The following is a 21,870-nucleotide window of genomic DNA, read 5'->3' on the forward strand; positions in this document are numbered from 1 at the left end:
CTTGCCATACTAAATAATTAACATTTGTGAAGTTTTTGTTTTGCTCTCAGTGCCCCGAAAATGAAATTCTTTTCATGTACTTCTTTGGCCGTAATTAACATTTCAAGACCAGAAAGCAAATGCACCATCACCACCGTCATCATCATTATCAGTAGCAGCAACAATAATTTAGAAACATTGTGCTATGGAACAAAAGTTTGTTTTCATTTTGTTGCTTTCAAATCTCTGGTCTAATTGATTGTCGCGGATGCCAAAAACTAACCAGAGATCGATAAATTGTTATAGTTTTACATCGATTTTGTGGCTTTAATATAAATTACCTTTTAATAGGCTTTTAGAAATAGATGGGAATTGTAATTTATTTGGTGGCTAATAAGAATTGCTGCCTATTTCTCACACATTCTTTACAATATTTATTTCAGAATAATTTAATAATTACGTCCTTTTTTTAAGATAAAAGTTTTCAAATATCAATTACATTAGGCAAAGATATTGACAGTTATAAATAGTTTTCTTTTTCCCAGATCGTCTTATTGATTTTGCCCTGTACCTAGACTAATTCAGACAAAACACACACGTGGAGAAAAAAAATACATTTCCATTTAGCCCACACATTCATTAGCAGAACAGCCTTTTGTCCACATCCTTGGCCACAAATTCACTAACATTTTTTACCGCATTGTCATTTATTTGCTGCTCGCTTTTAGCTTTTCTACCTTTCATTGTATCTGTTTTGTGGTCCGCCATTTCCGCCATTTCCTCCACCGAATCCCTTTTCGCCCATTCTTGCATAATTCCTATATTTTTTTCACTCTGTCGGCCGCTTAATAACGTTTTAATTGTTGTTGTGGGCTTTGACCGTGGAGGACCATGGAAATTTCCCACGCAGATCTGGCCCCGCCCAGCCACGCCTTCTTTGGCTCAGCATTTTTATTATCATAATGAGCATGAAGCGGCAAGGGGTTGGGGTTTTCCATAGAGCTGTCTGTCTATGTGTGTGTGTGCTGAAAGGAATGTTGCATAATGTTGCCGACTCGACGCCGAAAAACCATTCGAAATTATGCATGCCGCGGTATTATTTCTAGCCTTTGTTTTCCGCGCTCCGTATTTCTTTTTTTGCCTTCAACTCTTAACTTTTTTTTAAGGGTTTGGGATATAAATTCAAGTTGCTTTGGCGGCGAGTCTATTTAGATTTTCAAAACAGCCTCACGGCTCGCTGAGTTTATTACCATGAGTTTAAAGCAACTCCTGGCTGTCTGCTTATCAAGTTGCCATTAAATCTCCCGCTTAAACATCCTACAATCCCCTGCCACGCCTCGCCGATAAGCAAAATTTCAGCGCAAATTTATTTGATGTGTTTTATTGTGTTGTTAAATTTCGCGTAGCGAACAGAGGCTAAACACCAAAAAAAAAAAAAAAACAACACAAACAAACAACTCGAAAACAGCGAAAAAAGTCTATAGCCTAGCATTCAGGTTGCTTAGCTCTATCAGTTCGAGCCGTTTATCATTCCCAGACGCCCAGCCTCCGTCGCCTTTAAAATGGTTCTCAGCTGTTTGGGAGCCATGTTCACCTGCTCTTACCTGGGCTGCCTGTCGCCAAAGTTCATTAAATGCGCCATGAATTTCAAATGCCCGAGCGGTCTGAACTTTAAGTTGAAATGGGGACTCGACTAGCGTTTGGAGAGGGGAATTTCGTAAGCAAATTGAAGCTGAACGGAGTTCAATGTCACCGACAATTGGCTTATTTGAATGCAAATCAACTGGAACTGATTTAAATTCCAATTAAATTACATTTTTGCTTTGCCTTTAATTTAATTGGATTTTCCTAGGGCTTCTACATAATCTTATTGTAGGTTGATTTGACGATTTCTAAGACTGAGATCTAAAAATACAATTAAAAGGATATAAGGCAAATCTTAACTTAAAAAGTGGTAATATATTACTGCATAAAGAAAGTTCTTATTTGAATAAAGAAATATCTTTAACACGTTTTTCTCACGATTTGTTCTTTGTGAATAAATGAAAAGCAATTTCTGCAGTTGCAGATCGATTAAGTGTACTTTCCCTCTCATGTCCTTTTCTCGTGCCCTAACCAAAAGTATTTCGATATTAGCCATTCGTTCTGAACAGATATCTGAGCTACCCCCTTTGACCCACGACCATAAACAAGACATTATCGAACCACCGAACAAAAGTCGAGCCAGAAATGCAGCTGGCTTCGTTTGGATTATCGTTTATTGCATTATTTTTATGCGATGAACGCGCGTCGATTAGAAAACTAAAAATGTATTTCGCTTTTCGCTCGCCGCTGCTGTTCCTGCTTCTGCTGAGTGGCGAAAAGCGAATGAAATGCAATAAAAATGAAACAGAAATGAGAACTCCTCACGGACCACTGGAAACTGGGGAGAAACATGAAAAGGCAAAGCGGAGCTGCGGAGCAAATGGCAATCGCATTTGGCGCATTGCACTTTGCCAGGCAACAGGAACACTGGCAGCAGCGGCAACTATCAGCAGTTTACAACAATATTGGCACCTCCACTTGGCTAACTTGGCTAACTGTGAAATTGTGGCCCATAAAACGTGAGCATTGCCACGGAAAAACTGGTTCGAGTTTTCGACTATAAAATATCCGGTACTCAAAGCGAAATTACAACATCAAATCGATAAACCAATAAAAGAGTCAAAGGAAATTGTGTTTAGGCGAAGACTTTTTTTAGACAAAAGAAGTAATTTCATTTATAAGAATAAGCAATAATAAATAATAATAAGATAACAGGATATAAGATACTCCTTAAGTACCTTGTCAATATTGATTATTTTCAATTTAAATTCGTTCATATTTAATCAGCGGTAAGACTAAGTAATTAAGTATATAAAGTTCTGTGTAACTCGAGTACCGAGTACAAAAGAGTTCTTCTTTCTCTTGAAAGTATGCAACGATAAATGTAAGCAACTAACCTGAAGCTCCGCAACTGCCAAGAAGACAAAAATCTTGGCCAGCCACATGGCGTATACGTGTTAATTTAGCGCAACGATTAGACACACAGCGCACACCCCCTTCCTCCCCTTTGCCATCAGCTATGCCTTATTCTTCTTCTTCTTTAGCGGCTTCCTCCGACAATTGCAGTTTGGTAAATTGCCCGTTTGCTTAGCACAATAAATTTCAACACTGGCTCCTGTCAGTCAATGGAAAAGGGGGCTGAAGGGGTTTTGGGGGATTTACGTCGGTTAGGCTGGCTCGTTAAGTGCATTTTAGCCGAAACGTTTTCAATTTGGCCGGAGTCAGTCTATTTTTAGGCTAAGCCCGACACAAAACACTATATTTTGCCGGACTATAAGTAATGATGTGACGATTTGGCAGCAACCGAATGAGGTGAGCGCACTAGAATGGGTTCCGATCCATTCCATATGTATATATCCCCGACGTGGGCGTTCCTTTATATAGTTCATTGGCCCCGTGCCATGTTTTCCTTAGCTGTTTGGCATTTTACCCACGCAGTTCAAGGCCCCGTTTTATCGGTTGTCGTTTAAGCTAGGGGTAGACCAACTTGGCAATAAATTGCTGAAGGAAATTTAGATTTTCAGAAGAACTGGACTGTTGTTTTCTTACTTTTTATATAAGGAACTATACCTTCTATATTTTTTTACTCCAATATATATCTTTATGTTTTCCAATTCTTTCCATCGGTTACAAACTTTATAATCAGCAGTATTTAAAAAAACTTGCACAGGCATAAAGCTATCATTTTAACTCCTGGCATTCTTAAAGAGTATCTCAAATTTCCAACCATAACTCTTCGTGAAAATTTGCCCACTTTGTTTGTTTGTTGCTGCCGTTAAATAAAATTTACTTTACCATGCACTTTGGGCATACATTCAGCTCGAGAAAAGTGGCCGGGGCCGGTTGTTTTCATGTTTCTTCTCTCAATTTTTTTTTTTTTTTTTGGTTTCCTTGGGCGAGGAAACCAGCTTGGGTCGTTTGCCCAGTCTGATAAATTGTTTCCGTAGAGAGAACGCTGCACGTAATTGCTGAGCGGATCGATGAAAAGTAGCTTAAGGATGCCAGACAAGAGTAAGTTGTAGTTGCTGCCGCTGCTGCTGTTGCTTCTTCTTTTGTGCTTGTGACAAGGCCAACTAATTTGTACACTTCACTCGAGAAACCGAACGACAGTTGGCATAAAAATAAGACAATGTTCAAAAGTGCCGAGCCAACTCATTGCAACACCCAACTTGTTTCCGTGTGAAATGTAATGCAATTTCATGTCAAAAACCAACACAGACGACAGGACTCACTGGAAAACTTTAAAGTGATATTTTTGTGTCGGTTAGTGCTGCACACCTGTCCTGGCCCGTTTGCCTGCCCGCCTGCAGGCTACCCAGATTCGTCCTGCAGCCTTTATCCACCTTCCACCTGCTGCCATCTTCGAGTTCGTGGGCTGCCGTGCCGCTGTCTCTTCTTGGTTTTTGCTGTCACTGCAGCAGAAATAGCACCAGCAGCAGCTACAGGAGAAGCAGACAGAAGTGCCAGTCATGAGGCCGCAAGAAAACAAACTTCAACCTGCTTCCTGTCCCGACTCACTTCTCTCTCTTTACCCTAGAAACTCCTTTCACTCCGCTCATCCTCGACCGCAGCACACGCCGCTTACTTCCGCTTTTGAGTGTTAAGCAACGCACACAAACGGAAACACACTCGTAAATACACGTCGAGAAAATTGGCAATCTCTGATTTGATAATAATATATTTAATCCATATAGTGATTCAAGAATTTTATTTAATGGACATTTTGGATACATTTTTTGATTATTTTCAAATGGAGGAAATGACTTCCAATGAATAGATTAACAATATTTTTCACTGTGTAGCAGCTGACACACTCACACTCGAAGATTTCGTTGTCCTTTGACATGCATGTCTCGGTCTTTAGCTGTTCAACCTGTCTGCTGGTGCCTCTCTGTGTGCAGTTTTTGTCATTCCTGGTTCTTTTCTTGTGCCCCGCCTGAAGGCACTGGCTGAAGTTATGACAAAACCTGCCACACCTACCGCCCATTGAACCGTTTGCCTACCCCTGCCATCTGACTGCCCATGGATCCCTTTGGCCGGAAAAAGGATAGAGAACGAGTGGCAGGGCGAAAGACCAAAAAAGTGCATAGGAAGCGTTAAAGGTGATTCACTTGTTTGTTGCTTGTTTGTTTGCAATTTGTTGCCATAATTCTGAAGTTGTTGCCGCTCGGTTTTCGCGCTTCTGGATTTAGAATTCTGCCAAAACAGTTTGGTTTCGAGTGGGAAGTGGAAATTGTTGTGGCAACTCACTTGATACTAAAACAAGATGGATTTTCTTGGAACGTTGATCTTTTATATTTATGAGTTTTAAGGAAAAAAAAGTTTTTAAATATTCATTTTGGCAAGCATTTTGTAAAGTTTAATGCCAAAATATAGTTGGCTTTTGCAATTCGAGGATCAACTATCTATCACCATTTTAATTGTTTTTATTTCCATTGCAAAATGTAAATTCCGACAATGTTTCAAGGTCATTCAGGGTGATTTCCAGCTCCAGATCCTTTTAGCTTTCCTGTTTATGATGCGTATACGTGATATTTTCGTTTGCATCTGTACCGCAGCTGAATGTGAATGTGAATGCTCACCATTTCGGGGGCCATATCAATTTCGCCATCGCCTGCTTTTGGACCACATTACCGTTAAAATTGTATTGGATTGGTCCTGGATGCTTTGCTGACCAACTGGATAACCGAAAGGCCATTGTGGCCCCAAGTCAATGCCAGATTGAGCTTGGCTGTATCCTTTTTCTATCGTCTGCATTCAGTCGCACTTTTCCCATATATACTTATAGACCCTAACATGGATGTGTGGGGATGTGTGTGTTTATAGATTTTTCGTTATAGCCACACGAAGTTCTTCTTAAAATGCAATTTTCAAGATTTTTCTTTTCCTTTTCAGCTCGTTTGGCTGTCGCCATTTTAGTCCTTGCCCGCTGATTTTAAGCCTTTACGTCACCCGCCTTCCTCAACTGGCCAACACTTCTTTTTGGCCACTGTGGCCACGCCCCCATTTGGTTCTGCTTGCATGTGTCAAAAGGTATTTTTTATGTTCAGTTTCGTGTTTTCCAGCATTTTTCCAACGTTTTATTTTTCTTCCTCCGGTTTGGTTCACAGGACATTCGAGGCAGGAGGCGAAGGCAACTGGAGGAGGCGAGACGAGACCAGCCGTGGCAAGTCGAGTCCCATCTTGTGTGCAGGTAATGTGGCACTTGGCTAAAATGGTGTGTGAAATTTTATGCGAAACGGCTTAAGATGTTGTTGCTGTGGCCGGAGTTGTTGTCGTGCTTGTTGTGCTGATATTTCTGGAACGGAACACAATCATTCTGCTATGTTGCACATAAAAAGTTACGTTGAGTGGCAGTATATATGTATATATGTATAAATATATATATGTGGAGATGGGGTTCGGATAGTTGGGTTTACTTCTATTCTCTGACCGAAGCTCTGCTGATGATGACATTTTCGTTTTGGTCGCTCGGATTGGCAGCAAAACACACAGTATGGGTCTGCTAGAATGGAAAAAGAAATCCCTAAAAAAAGATTAGTTAGCTTGGGAGGGTTTAGTTTAAGTTCCATTTCTTTTTTTTTTTGGCATTTCAGTGTGGACTTGAGTCAATGTTGTTAGTTTGGATTCTGGGAATGGCAAATGGCCTGAGAATGAAACTCGATTTCGATTGCGTTCTTTGTTTTTTTTTACTGGCTCTCGCTTTTTGTCATGGAAACATTTTCCGCATTGTTATTGAGTGTGCCAGAATTGGTCTTCACTTCCAGTTTCGATATACGAAGTAATCATCATCTGAATATGTAGCAAAGAGTGCGTTTGCCACATCTAAGCCAGATTTTAGTTTTGTAAAATAAACATGAAAATGCCAGATTTTAAGTTTCCTGTATTTTTAACTTAAAAAATAAAAATCTTTAAAAAAAAAAAAAAAAAAAAAATTTTAGCAACTATTTAAACTTATTTAATTTTGCCCGAGGCAAACTAGTTTTATTCTCATTGAATTTTGCATTTTTTATATAGTATTTGCAATGTGTAGCTGCACTTAGCCAAATTACCAACTTTGTTTTGTAACTCTGCACTGCAGTTGTTTTTGACCATTTCTAATTGGTTTATTTCTGTGAAAATATATAGTTTCCAGGTTAAGAGGCCGTCAGCCATGAAATAATAACGAATGTAATATGACTCACATTATCTTATATATATATATATATATATATATCAATTAATGAAGTAAAAGTTGATTCTAAATAACTAGTCAGTTGATACCAAGTAACAGAAGTCTTAATTGGATATAACAATGAGAGGTGTAATTATTAAAAATATATATATTATCGGTGCAAAACTTATGAAAAAGGTTAACATAAACAATATTTATTATAAGTTAAAAGGGGATATTAAAAATGAATACACCTTAGCTGTATAACAAAATAATTGATTTTTAATCTTCTCACCTGTTTTCAGGGCAAATAAGTTTCGCATTTTAATTTGCATTTGAAATTTACCTGAATTTCAATTTGTTGCCATTGAGTTTTTCTTCTCGAAACGAGCCAGCGTATTTTGCTTTGCCTTTTTTACTGTTGTTGGACGACGTGCATTTGGACCAGAGCGTTTTACATGTCAAAGGAACGTTGGACCGTGTCCGTGCAGATAAAACAACTCTATACGGAAAAGCGGAAAGGGACACCGAATCCTGGGGGCTTTCACCGGAAATGGATGTTTCTCTAACGCATATTTTCGCATTTTCCTGTTGTCGTGCTTTTTTGATGTTTCATCCCGGCGAGGACTCGTCAATTACGGCAAACAATGACAAGCATCATCAGCATCAAAGGGAGGCGGAGATCTCACCTTCCACATCTGTCAGCGCCATCATATTTTCCAAATTGCTTGTAAAAATACCTTTTAATTGGTAGTGAGAAAAGGGATTTTCAACCATTAGGCACTTGGCACTCAAAATTTTAACACGGTTTGGGATTAATTCAATCAAACTGGAACAGAGAAGGGGAAGGCGGTAGCAAAAAGGCCAAATCTAGTTAGCAGTCTGGTTTTTGCTGCTGCCGTTCTTGTTTTTGACACTTTTAATGGATAGGCGTAGCAAAATCATTAATTATGTTTGGAAATTCGAATGGAAAATGCATGTCACTCTCTGGATGAGGAAATGGTGAGACAATTTAGCAGGTCTTTAAAAAGCTGACGTTCTCTTTATTGGTACTCAGTTTGTTAAAATTGTATTTTAGTTTAGTAGATTAGCTTGGAAGTAGAATAGTTTACTTCCACTTAGTTTCATGTATGGAATGCCTTGAAATAATGGTCTCAACGCTTTCGCGGTCCATCTCTGAACGATTATAGGTGGCCTGCAAAGATATAACCGTACTGCGCTCCACATGACTGGGAACTCGATGTTGCTCCTTATAGATAAAGTTAAGTTTGTCATCGATTCCCACCAAATAGGTTGGAATTTCGCCACGCCCCTTTACGAAAGTCAAGCCACGATATTTGCAGGCAATACCGAATTCCTGAAGAATTCTGGCTGACTCCTCCGTCACCTGAATCTGTCCAGGCAGACCAGTTGATTCCATACGCGAGGCCATGTTGACCGGATTGCCCCAGATGTCATAGTGTGGCTGCGAGGCGCCGACTATGCCTGCCATCACCTCTCCACTGGAAATGCCAATGGCCATTGTTCCATCTACAGCATTCTTGTCACCTGGAATATTTTCGTATGCCTTCGTGCACTTGGCCAGCGTACGCATCATGTCCAGGGCATAAGAAGTCATCACAAAGACCACTTCCTCAAGGTCCCTCTTACTCTGCGGTTGTAAAAATGCCAGATTACCATCTTCATCGCTGTCTAAAATGAAATGAACCAATAAGATGGTCATTTTTGTAAGCCCAAAACACTTACCAATGGAGTCTCGGTTTAGCGACTTACTGGTGGAACCGGCAAAACTAAGGTCCAATCCACACGCTGCCATATAAGTACAGCCGACGACTTTGATTTTCGTAACTGAATAATATTCCTTGTAAAACAGCAACTAGATTTTGGTATAGAAATTATGAAACTTAATAGCTTAAAGAGCAACATATAATATACGAATGTTAACTGATATTAAGAGAAAAACGTGTGGTGGCAAACCGGATATTAGCCATTTTATGGATCATAAATCATAACCTTTATGCTTACCAACAAATCAAATTCGGTGATAATCTCATTCAGTATGCGCAGGCTTCGTAGATCCATTTCGAAATTCATTAACATGGCGAACATGACGGAGACCATTTGATAATTTTCATAGTATAGTTCATGCTTGGCTTGTGAATGTATATAGACATCGACTGTGAAAATAGAATATGTAATTTATTGCAATTGTGATAATTTACCAGCCTAAAGCTCACCAATATGGCTGGGAAGAATGTTGTTGAGGATAATTATGATTGAATGGTTGGTTAATTTGGCATCACTCTCTTTTTTTCTGAGATCAACTCGCCAGCTAATGAAATACGATTAAGTGCAAATGTAAGGGTTATGTTAAGTCTTTCCCACTCACTTGAAGTTCACCTTGTTGGCGAACTCAATTTGGCGCTCTTTTAGTAACATAGTCAGCAGGGTAACGACTATTATCAGAGCATGTGCATACTCGGTCGGAAAATAGGGGTTTGTCGTTATGCTGTGGTGGTAGACGAACTCAAACTGGAAGAAAACTATCAACAAATAACCCAAAGTCTGTAAAACGGCCATCGTGACTTTCAGTAAGAACGGAATCTGGGCGAATGTGAAGGTCGTGCAAATCAAAAGGGAAACCATGTTGGTCGCCACCCAGGGATGAAAGCATATTTTTTCTGACTGTTCGTAGTGGAAGACCCTTTCCTCAATAAACAACAACTGGAACTCATCGCGGTCGCAGGACATCTGAGAATTTAGTTTTAAACCGCTAATACCAACGCGATTGCTTCGAATACTCACCACGATAAGACACAACAGGGAGAAGCCCGATATGACCAAGTAGAGGTATATGAAGATGCGGATTAGTAGACTGCCAATGATTTTTTCGTAAATTCGAAATATAATGCAGCTGAATCGACTGTATGTATGTGACGGGTTTTTTCGACCATATCTTGTCCAGCAAATCTTCTTGTACCAGGCGATGAAGGTCAGAATTAGTTGTATTATAGCGAGGGAAGATGGCATAAAAATACAATTGTCGCATTTTTCTGTGCTATCCATAGTTTCAATGTACATCAGGCTCAGCCCAATGCACAAGGACAGAAGGATACTATACTTGAACATAAAGTCGGTTCGCTTAAGATACACTTTATCCAGTTCGGAATCGTAAAAGGTTAGACAAATGTTCAACTGGTGGTGAGCAGGTCCTTTCACTCCATCTTTACGTCGATAAATATTCCACAATGATTTAAGGCTGGGTTTGTAGGGTAAAAAATGTTCTTATTTTACAAAGAAGTACTTACCAGTAACCATTTTTGTTTTGGATTTCAAACGATTATGTACTCACCTAAATTCACTGACCGGCATTTTACGAAACTCTTCATGCAACTCTGCATTAAATATTTCCTTCAAAGTTTCATTCGTATTATCACTTAACCTTTGTCTTGACTCCAAATTGAAGACGGAGACTTCGTTCGGACTACCGACTACCGAATTATCATTCTCTTCATCCTGCAAGTCTTCCCGTATTATATATGTACGTATTCGGTGTTTATCAAGAAGTGGATGATCCCTTGCCTTCTCGGGGCCATCTTCAAAAACGTAGCGCTGTTCGGTTAAACAGTTCAAGGTTGCACTACTGATATGCACACAACCCGGCAGTCCAGTAGACTCCAATACATTGGCAATGGTTACATCCAATCCTAATAACATTTTCGGGGAAGCAGTGTTTATCAGTAGGATTTCTTGGTGTACATTGTCCAGCTCACCCCAAATATCAAACTGCAGTTTGGTCTCACCGATAACCCCTGCGAAAAGATTCCCCGAATGAACACCAATCCGCATATTTATATCCAAGCCTTGAGCTTTACTGGGAATTCAAAATAAAAATGATATATAAAAAGAGTCACATCTCAATTTAAGGCACTTACCGCACTTCCATTATAATGGTAATCATATATAGACCCAGGGACACACAATTGTCCGCATGATCGGGAGTGGGGTCCGACAGACCTGCCACACAATAATAACAGTCACCCAAGAACTTGATGCGCTGTACCTTGAACTGATACGCTGCCATATCGAATCTGCCGTAGAGGTCATGCAGAAGCTTTACCAACTTTTCGACCGTCAGGGTCGTGGTCAAGTGGGTGTAGTTGACCACATCAGCGTATAGGATGGACACGTCAGGGTGTAGCTGGATGGCCATTGTACGTTCCAAGGCGCTCAGGCTGCGTATGCCATTGCCATGCTTCATCATGACTATCCTGTTTTTAATATCCTTCTGCAAGGGCCGGGAGATCTGCGGCGGCAAGATGGTGTCTAGCAACTGCTTCTCCTGCAATCGAGCGTTGCGCAGCCATATCTCTTCCTTCACGAACTGGTGACGGTCCAGGAAGGATGAGCGAACCACTGTATCGTTTATCACTCGATAGAATAAGCCCACCAGATTCAGGCACAGACTATGCACCATATCCACGGACATACCGCCGACGGCAAACAGCTCGGAAAAAAAGTGGTTTATACCTCGGGCCGTGACGTTAACGAAGTACGTTATATAGATAGCGGACACTAAAAGAGCCAGCACGACAGCACCGCTTGTGAAGTGGATCGGCAGGAACATGTATATTATGTATATGGTGTAGGTGTCGTATAACGTGCCCAGTTGCCAATTGTGGACGTAGGTGTGATAGAGACATACGGTCAGGTCTAAAATAATGATTCGTGAATGTTACTAATATATATATGCATTTGGTTTATAGAACGCCTACCAGAGAATACCAATGTAAGGGAGGCGAAAATCGAGCTGGCGTACATGTACCAGGTATGCCTCGCTATAAAGTCATCACAAAAGTTAACACTCAGTGCAAGTATAATGACAAGGGAACATCCTATAGAGATGGTCACATCGACATAGATAAGATTAGAGTTCTTAGAAAAAAAGAAAATATTTTTAATGTATAGATATCAGATTTTATATTAGTATAGTTAGTATTGTGTTCCCATTAAGAAGGGATCAATAAAATTTAAATTTTATGTAACTTACCTGAACAATGGCCAACAACAGACAAACGTGTAGAAAAGTCACGGCAATATGCAGCACGAAGAAAGAGAATAGGTAACTATTCCACAGGCGAATCCGATACAATCGGAACTCGTTCTCTAAGTGCAGCTCAGCACATTTCGCCTAGGGATATTGTGTTTATTTTTGTTGCTATATTTTACTATTTAAACATTTAATACATTTTACCTTAAGATATCCGGGTTCCCACTGGCGTTCCCGCGCATAGTTCAGATAGCACCGCCCACCCGGCAAAGGCATTTTGAATAATTGTCTTTAAACTTGTTCTGCCCTTTGACTTCCAATGTCAACGCCTACTTATGTAGGATTTTATCTTCAACAGAAATATCAATAATAAAACAAGTTGTTCATGTTATTAGTAAAAACGTTTTAATTTCAAAATAAAAATGGGATAAGTAGATTCAAATTCATTTCGAAAAGCTACGTATCTCAGATTTCCCAGACAGCAAAATAAGATCGGAATACCTGAGCTACGTAGCCCACAATATGCATTTCAGCTACTTTCATAATACGACGAATTTTTTTCGAACAATTATTCTTCATAATTTTTGCCGTACAGAATTATCTCTGAAGCGTGTATCGAATGCCGTGCAGAGGACTGAGGGCTGTTCTTGGCAATAAACTTTAAGTCCTTATCGATGCCCACGAAGTAGGTGGGAATTTCGCCACGACCCTTTACAAAGGTCAAGCCGCGGTAGTCGCACTGAATGTCAAACTCCTCTAAAATTTTGGCGGACTCCTCCGTCACCTGAATATGTCCAGGCAGCCCCGTCGATTCCATTCTGGAGGCCATGTTGACGGGATTACCCCAGATGTCGTAGTGCGGCTGGGAAGCACCAACCACGCCGGCCATTATCTCGCCGGTGGAAATGCCTATGCAGAGCTCTCCACTGGATAATGCCCGATCGAAGGGCTTAGTCTTATATGCCGTGTTGCACGCAGACATGACACGCATAAGGTCTAAAGCGAACGAAGTCATTATAAAGGCCACCTCATCACGGTTGTTAGTTCTGTCAGATGAATATCGAAGACTGCTAAACCGTTCCACTAAAAAAGGATTGTATGAAAACTAGCCAAAAAAAATGCGAAGCTGTGGACAGTAATACTGTCCATTTACCACTTACAATCGGTTGATGCCGAACTACTGCTTACAAACGTGCTGTCGCGAATTTTTGAAGCCAGATTAATATCCAATCCACAAGCTGCCATATATGTGCAGCCAACGACTTTGATCTTCTCAACAACGTAATATTCCCTGTACGCAATCAACTGCGATCAGAAGGCAAGTTCGTTCCCTTACTACAGGTATATCCTTTAAACCATTTAGTATATCAACTTACCAACTTATCGAACTCGGTTATGATATCGTTTATTACCCGTAAGCTTTTTATGTCCATTCGGAAATTCATAATCATGGCGAACATGACTGATACCTTACGATAATTTTCACAATACAGTTCGTGTTTCGCTACTGAACTAAGGTAGACATCGACTGCGGAAAAGGATGCGAAGTTCATTCAGTACTTTTCAAGTCCCTAACGATTAGCATAAATCTTTAGCTAAAAACTTACCAACATGAGAAGGAAGAATGTTATTGAGCAGAATTATGATTGATTGGTTCGTGACATCGGCCGCCTTTTGTTTGTTTTGCAGGTCCACATTGAGCCTATGAACAGCAAGACTAATTAGTAAACTATGAGTAAAATCTTGTACTCGATACTTACTTGTAGTTCATCTTTGTGTTGAACTCTGACTGACGCTCCTTAGCATACATAGTGATCAACATCATGCTCACTCGAATGAAGTGCGCGAATTCCGCGGACAGATGGGGAGTCGTGGTGAGGCTGTGATGGAACACAAATCTGTATTGGAAGTATACGATCAAGAGGTGAGCAAGAGCTTCAAGGCAGGCGATAATTGTCTTTAGAGCGAATGGAATGCGCGCAAAAGTGTAGCTTGTGGCAAGGATTAGAGCCATCATGTTCGTGAAGACCCACGGATGGAAACAGGTCTCCCTATCCAGTTCGTAGTGAAAGAGCTTACTATCAATCCAATCCAACTGAAACTGACTTTGGTCACAGGTCACCTTAGAATTTAAAAGACTTTTAAAATAATCATTGACGTCTTTGATAAACTAAACTAAAGAATAACTAAGGATAAAACTTACAACTATCAAACAGATCACCATGAAGTAGCAAGCTAAAACCGTCATATAAACAACAATGCGCAGTACAAAACTGTGCTGGATCTTCTCAAAGATATAAAATATAAAACAGCTGCATTTTCCATACTTCCTGGGGCTATATTTATCATATAGCCACCAACAGACTTTCTTGTACCACGCGATACACAGCATAGAAGTAAGCAATACAAACGCTATCAGATCAATAATAATGCATTCATTACAAGCAATTTTGGTGGTCACTGTCTGAGCGTAGATCAGACAACACCCAACGCCCCAAGCCAGCATGATTGAGTACTTAAAGAGATAGTCTGGTTGATGGAGATAGTTCCATTCCAGTGATGAGTTCTTAAATGCTACACAAAAAATTCCCAAATCGCGATTGGATTTCTCTTTATTCGTATCCGTATCTCGGCGGCAGCAGGCTGATCGACATCTAAGGTGAAATATGTTAGAAATTTTTTTATATTACACTTTAACCTTACTTAATGCCCCCAACTGGCATCTTGTCGAACCCATCACGCAACTCTTCGGATATTGAGCCATCAGCGACGACCTGAGTTCTTCGTTCTGTTTCCAATGTTTTAAATTCCATGCTACCATAGGAGCGGAATTCTTTTAAGGATTTGAATGAATCGCGGTTTGGTGCTGCTGTTAGAAGATAGGTGCTCATCGGATTCTTTTGCAGAACTGGATCCAATTTGGCCTTTTTCTGTGCCCGAAAATATCGTGTAGTCTTTGGGGTCTAAGTGACTTAAAGTTCGCCCACTGACGTGCACATAGCCCGGTTTTCCGGTCGCCTCCAGACGATTGGCAATATCCACGTCAGCACCTGAAAGGTCAAATAATTTATATATTTGCAGAAATAAAACCCAAGATGTTCCATAGACAAAGCTTAAAATTATAGAAAAAAGTTACTTAAACCTTCTTTTGATACAACATACCCCAAATATCAAACTGCAACTTGGCTTTTCCGATGACACCTGAAATCAAACTTCCTGAATGGACTCCAATGCGCATATCGATGTTCAAAGAACGTTGCAACCTGTGGAAAGGAAAATATGTTGAGGAGTACATAAAGGAAAGGCTGTAATCTAATGACCAACATACCGCACCTCCTGAATGTTGGCTATCATGGAAATGCCCAAGGACACGGCCATTTTGGCGTGATCGGGGTCAGCCCCTGCTAGACCAGCTACACAATAGTAGCAGTCGCCTAGAAATTTAATGCGCTGCACCTTAAAAAAAGACGCAGCCATATCGAACCTGCCGTAGAGGTCATGCAGAACCTTCACCAAGTTTTCCACCGTCAGAGTTGTTGTCAAGTGGGTATAGTTTACTACATCGGCGTAGAGAATACTGACATCGGGATGTATCTGGAAAGTCACTAAGCTTTCTCTTTTCCGGCGACCAAAGTCGAAGGTGTCATAATCACTGTCCGATTTCATAATCTTTTCCTTAATGCTGGTTTGGATGGGCTTCGCAATCTGAGGTGGCAGAATGCTGTCCAAAATCGTCGATTCCTGGCGCAGAGCATGACGTAACCATATCTCCTCCTTAATGAACTGATAGCGGTCCAGGAAGGAGGCGCGCACGATGGTGTCGTTGAATATTCGGAAGAAAATGCCCATCATGTTGAAGCCCAGGTAGTGAACTACTTCGACGGTTATTAACTCCAAGCCGCGAACAGGACTTGCCATGGCTTTTTGGCCAAATGGTATAAAGTGCAAAAAGTAGAAAATGTATATAACACTGACTGAGAATGCTAATAAGGCTGCTGCCTTGATAGAAGGTATCGGCAGGAACATATAGATCATGCACAGAGCAAAAACATCATATGAGGTATTTAGAGGCCAACTTGAATGGTAATAATGATACATGTTTTGCGTAATATCTAAAAATAATATCCAAAAGGAGGCAATTGTCAAGGGCATAACTATATAAACTTACCGCAGATTACCACAATATATGCCGACAAAACTGAGGAGCATAGCATTACCCAACTGTGACGAAATACGAAGGACTCAACAAAATTTACGGCCAATATGCCAGCTACCAATGCAAATGTCGTTACATCACAAATAATATCTATATAGGCACTTTCGAAATACTGCATAAAGGCTCATATAGATGAAATAATCAATCGGTTAACTGTGATCTCTCACCTCGATGCCATAGTATAAGATTAGATTGTTGCATGTAACCACCAGTAAAAACAGTAGGATGAAAACGGTTAGGTAACTGACCATTAGACGGATCTGATACTTCTTATACTCTTCCTCCAAATTCAAATCCTTACATTTGTCCTAAAGATATTATGTTTAATAACCCGAAAAGCACCCCGCACAGCTTACCCTCAAAAAGCTTTGTTCCCATTGGCGCTCAGCAGCGAATTCGAGTTTACATGACCCAAACCTAAATCTGTACGGTTTTCTAAAGATTTTTCTGTTCATATCTCCGAGTTTATTTTGTAGTGTAGGATTTATATTTTTAATGAATGTGGAGTTATCAGAACTAGTCCTGTCATTTTTGTTGCAAAGGCTATATGATTGATAAGTAAAAAACAGAGGAAGAAGAACGATAATTCTGCGATTAAAATATATTAAATGGTTTTTTATAAAATATATATTTTCAAGCTTTTGTGAAAATTGTATAAGCTATTCGCTTGATTCTGTTAAGTTGCTTGAAGACGAACCTTGGTAATCTGGATCAAGAGAAGACATAACTGAATATCGCCTTGACGAATTCCGATCATTTCTATTAGAGGCTTTGAATTTTAAGTTTTCGTCGATGCCCACGAAGTAGGTGGGAATTTCGCCACGGCCCTTTACAAAGGTCAAGCCGCGGTAATTGCACTGAATGTCAAACTCCTCTAAAATTTTGGCGGATTCCTCCGTCACCTGAATATGTCCAGGCAGTCCCGTCGATTCCATTCTAGAGGCCATGTTGACGGGATTACCCCAGATGTCGTAGTGCGGCTGGGAAGCACCCACCACGCCGGCCATTATCTCGCCGCTGGAGATCCCGATGCAGATCTGTCCGCTGGATAGGACACCGTCGAAAAAATTCGAGTAGGCTTTGTTACACGCTGACATAACACGCATAAGGTCCAGAGCAAACGTAGTCATTATGAACACCACCTCATCGTTGTTCATATCGATATCGTGATCGAGTTTCGCGTCATCAGTCAATCTGTAACTGCGTGCCTGTTCCACTGAAATTAAAATATTAATTGATTGTTATTCTTATGAGAATAATTAATGTTGCTCCTTATTAAGCTGCGCCTACCCTCGAAATGTAGAGAATTGTTCCGATAGTGACTGGTGTTCTGGCGGATGCTTGAGGCCAAGTTAAAATCCAATCCGCAAGCTGCCATATAAGTGCAGCCAACTACTTTGATTTTCTCAACTACGTAATATTCTCTGTAGGCAGTCAACTGCGATAGAAAGGAGTTTAAACAAAGCTAATATATATATAGTATTAAAGCTTACCAGTCTATCGAACTCAGTTATTATATCATTAAGCACGCGTAGGCTGGGCAAATTCATTGGAAAATTGATGAGCATGGCGAACATGACTGATACCATTTTATAACTTTCATAGTAAAGTTCGTGTTTGGCTAAAGAATTGATATAGAGGTCGACTGTGGGAGGGAGAGAAATAGTTCACAAAGTTTTGCTAAGTTTTACTAAACTAACCAACATGAGCTGGAAGAATGTTATTCAGCAGAATTATAACGGATTGATTTGCTATATCCGCGGCCTTTTGCTTGTTTTGCAGATCCACATTGAGTCTATTAGCATGAGGATTATTCAGGCACTGTGAGTAAAATCATGTACTGGATACTTACTTGTAGTTCATCTTTGTGTTGAACTCTGACTGACGTTCCTTCGCATACATAGTGATCAACATCATGCTCACCCGCAGACAGTGGGCTACTTCCGCTTTCATATACGGCGTAGTGGTAGGACTGTGCTGAAAAAGAAAAGCGAACTCGAAAAAGACGATTAGCACGTAGGCGATGGTTTCGCAGCAGCTGATAAATATCTTCAGGGCAAAGGGGATGCGTGCAAACGTGTAACTTATGCCAAGGATCAGGGATACCATATTCGTGAAGACCCAAGGATGGAAGCACGGGCCCTGATCCATCTCGTACCGAAAAAGCTTGCTCTCTATGTAGTTCAACTCATACTGTGCGCGATCGCAGTTTAACTGTAAGATGAATATGACTACTTTTTTTTCCCAATGACTACTTTTGTTAGAAACTCACCATTATTAGTGAGAGCACGGCATAGTAGCAAATAATAATTAACAAATAGACGGTAATGCGCATAGAGACGCTGTGCTGGATCTTCTCGAACAGGTGGAAGGCCAAGCAGCTGAATCTGCCGTACACTTTGAACTCATATCGTCCACATTTCCACCAGCAAAAGTTCTTATACCACGCAAGGCACAGCAGGGAAGTCAGAAAGAAAAACGTTATCAAATCTACCACAATGCATGAGACGCATGCAAAGTTATTTGCCGCAATCTGGATGTAGATCAGGCAGCAACCAATGCCCCAGGCTAGCAGCATTGATGACTTAAACATAAAGTCCGGCTGGTGCAAATAATTCCATTCCAGAGACGAATCTTTAAATCCTGCACAGAAAATTCCAATTCCGCTGCGGGTTGTATTAGTTTTTTCTTTCTTTTTTCGGCTGAAGCAATGCTTATGAAAGCTATGAGGAATAGTATTAGGAATCAATAAAATTTGAAATATATTACATACTCAATGCCACCAACTGGCATATTCCGGAATTCTTGGCGCAACTGTTCGGTCATTGATGTGTGACTCCCCCTGGTCGAGCGAACTGTATTGATTGGCCTTATATCAATGCTCGATCCAGATACAACTCCTTCCACGGATTGGTATGAGTTGCGCTTGGTTTCGGCAGTAAGAAGATATGTGCTCATACCAGCTAGAAGCGGATCATCTTTGGCTTTTTGTGTACCCGGAATTATGGAATATTCTTCTGGGTTTAGTTTGTTCAAAGTCCGTCCACTAACATGAACATAGCCCGGTTTTCCTGTAGACTCCAGATGATTGGCGACCTCGACGTCACTACCTGAAAAAGTATTTGGTGAAATCTTATCAAAGTAATTACTTATTACCCCATATGTCAAACTGCAGCTTGGCCTCGCCGATGACGCCTGCAAGAAGAGACCCTGAATGTACCCCTATGCGCATGTCGATATCCAAGTTCCGTTCAGCCCTTAGGATGAGAGTGAAAGCTAGTGAATAATTAATCTTGCAATGATGAACGTACCGAACTTCCTGGATGTCGGCAATCATAGAAATGCCCAAAGAAACTGCACATTTCGCGTGATCTGGATCGGGCCTCACTAAACCTGCCACACAATAGTAGCAGTCTCCCAGAAATTTGATGCGCTGCACCTTGAAAGCAGAGGCTGCCACATCGAATCTGGCATATAGATCGTGCAGGACCTTCACCAGGTCCACCACCGTCAGTGTCGTTGTCAAGTGGGTATAGTTCACCACATCTGCGTAGAGAATGCTGACATCGGGATGGATTTGAATGGCCATGAAGCTTTCTCCCTTGCGTGGGACACCCACAAGGTAGCGGTCATACGTGTTCTCAGACCGCGAAATCTTGTTCTTAATGATATCCTGGATGGGCTTCGCAATCTGAGGCGGCAGAATGCTGTCCAAGAGTGTAGATTCCTGATGAAGAGCGTTGCGCAACCACAACTCCTCCATGATGAACTGATGGCGGTCCAGGAAGGAGGCTCGAACCATAGTTTCATTCATAATGCGAAAGAATATGCCCATCATATTAAAGCCCACGTTGTGTAAAATATCAACTATTAACGCGTCGAATCCTTCTAAGTTTCCTTCGAATTCCTGCTCATACCGTAGTGAGTTCATATAGTAGAACACGTATGTGAGGCTAACTGAGGTGGCCAGTAGGGCGGCTGCCCTTATTGAATGTATCGGCAGGAACATGTAAATCATGCAGAGTACAAAGACATCGAATGTGGCATTCAGGGGATAGTCCTTGACGTAATAATTATACGCGTTTTGAGCTAAATCTGATTTTGTATGCCAATCATGAAGATAGTCAAGTGCCTTGTTTGTTAAACTCACCTGTTAATACCACAACATATGCTGCCAAAATCGAGGTGGCAATCATGACCCACGGGTGCCGTTTTACAATGTTGTCAAAGAAATTGAGGCTCAAAGAAACTAGTGCCACGAAAACTGCTAGCTTTGGGACCACTAAGTCAGATATGATCATTTCTAAATGCTGTTAAAGAGGTTTTTTTTAACTATAAACCTAATCGATAAGCCGTTTGATTTCACCTCAACAAAAATAATTTCCGCTGATAAAAAGCAAATGGTAACAAATATAAACAAAATGAAGAAAATGGAAAGGAAACTGATCATCAGACGGGTTTGATAGATTTCATATTCCTCCTCCAAGTTAAGCTCCTTGCATTTGGCCTTTTGGTTATGGGCTCATTAGCTGATCAAAGGTGGGTTTGATTTGCTTACCCTTAAATAAGATAGGTCCCACAGACGCTCATCAGCATAGTTGAGATGACATGGTCTAAATTTCTTCCTACGCATAATTACGTTTTTGTTGATGTTCAATGTATATCTTTGTTTTCTATTTAAAATAATTTTGAATGAATGTGCAGAACAGGCTTGCTTTATCCAAAGAAATTTCGTGTTTCAAATAAAGCTTTTGGTTTTCCTTATGATATCATAGTTCAATTCCTAATTAGATGACTTGCCTTCTATGCTGACCAGCTGAAGGCTGGCTTCAAAGGAAATTTTTGGAAGTAGAACTTCAAATCAAACCCAAAAAGAAAAGGGTGATGTCCAATGCACGGTACGCGCCAAAATCAATGTCAGTAACAAAAATTCCACTTATCCCGAGAACCACAGTTTGCAGTTTGACGGAAGTCCTGCCCTCGGCATCTCGGCTGTCTGTTGTGTTGTGTTTTGCGGTTTCATCGGCTTGTTCTAGCACATTCCATTTGCAAAATGATTGGAATTTATGCTTACAGATTAGATGACCTCGCAGGCAGGAGCTAACAATAGCCCCCAACTGGCCCACATTTTGCCGCACTGGGATTGGCACTTTCCACCCGTCCGGCTGCGGTTGTTTCTCCTCTGGTCGCAGACGGATGCAGACAGGCTTCTTTGGCTTTGGAAAAGATGTGTCCTTCTTGGTTTTTGCAAATCACTGCGGCAAACTTTGATATCTGCAAAAATGTTGCATTTCCATTCGATATTTGGGGACCTGGTTTTTGGTCAAAAGTTGCGTGCCCGGCAACCGCTTTGGTTCACAATCGGATCCAATGATTCGCCATGGCATC

The 21,870-nt window shown here is 40.7% G+C and overlaps 3 protein-coding genes across 3 annotated transcripts; all 3 read right to left on the reverse strand.

Moving 5' to 3' along the window:
- Window positions 1-8,238: 8,238 nt before the first annotated feature.
- LOC108107891 (adenylyl cyclase X E) lies at window positions 8,239-12,542 on the reverse strand. The gene is made up of 12 exons (XM_041819088.1): window positions 12,471-12,542; window positions 12,267-12,407; window positions 11,992-12,187; window positions 11,152-11,929; window positions 10,990-11,090; window positions 10,569-10,923; window positions 10,022-10,475; window positions 9,606-9,967; window positions 9,454-9,548; window positions 9,242-9,393; window positions 8,963-9,092; window positions 8,239-8,908 (listed from the first exon to the last, which is right to left on the reverse strand). The coding sequence occupies exons 1-12, from the start codon at window positions 12,540-12,542 to the stop codon at window positions 8,325-8,327; spliced, it is 3,420 nt and encodes a 1,139-aa protein (XP_041675022.1). The 3' UTR covers window positions 8,239-8,324.
- Window positions 12,543-12,654: 112 nt separating this feature from the next.
- LOC108104029 (adenylyl cyclase X E-like) lies at window positions 12,655-16,937 on the reverse strand. Its single transcript, XM_017209863.2, is given in 13 exon segments — window positions 12,655-13,349; window positions 13,427-13,571; window positions 13,643-13,794; window positions 13,874-13,968; window positions 14,027-14,388; window positions 14,470-14,920; window positions 14,970-15,193; window positions 15,195-15,316; window positions 15,429-15,529; window positions 15,595-16,378; window positions 16,435-16,594; window positions 16,650-16,790; window positions 16,839-16,937. Coding segments are annotated over 13 exon segments (3,351 nt in total). The 3' UTR covers window positions 12,655-12,834.
- Window positions 16,938-17,091: 154 nt separating this feature from the next.
- Window positions 17,092-21,145, reverse strand: LOC108104025 (adenylyl cyclase X E). Its single transcript, XM_017209857.2, has 12 exons — window positions 21,041-21,145; window positions 20,849-20,989; window positions 20,633-20,792; window positions 19,794-20,577; window positions 19,639-19,739; window positions 19,256-19,592; window positions 18,755-19,205; window positions 18,335-18,696; window positions 18,183-18,277; window positions 17,976-18,127; window positions 17,773-17,920; window positions 17,092-17,698 (listed from the first exon to the last, which is right to left on the reverse strand). The coding sequence occupies exons 1-12, from the start codon at window positions 21,113-21,115 to the stop codon at window positions 17,142-17,144; spliced, it is 3,363 nt and encodes a 1,120-aa protein (XP_017065346.2). The 5' UTR covers window positions 21,116-21,145; the 3' UTR covers window positions 17,092-17,141.
- Window positions 21,146-21,870: the final 725 nt, after the last annotated feature.

Source organism: Drosophila eugracilis, unplaced genomic scaffold, assembly GCF_018153835.1.
Source record: "Drosophila eugracilis isolate 14026-0451.02 unplaced genomic scaffold, ASM1815383v1 contig_445, whole genome shotgun sequence".
In the NCBI taxonomy this organism is placed as follows: domain Eukaryota; kingdom Metazoa; phylum Arthropoda; class Insecta; order Diptera; family Drosophilidae; genus Drosophila; species Drosophila eugracilis.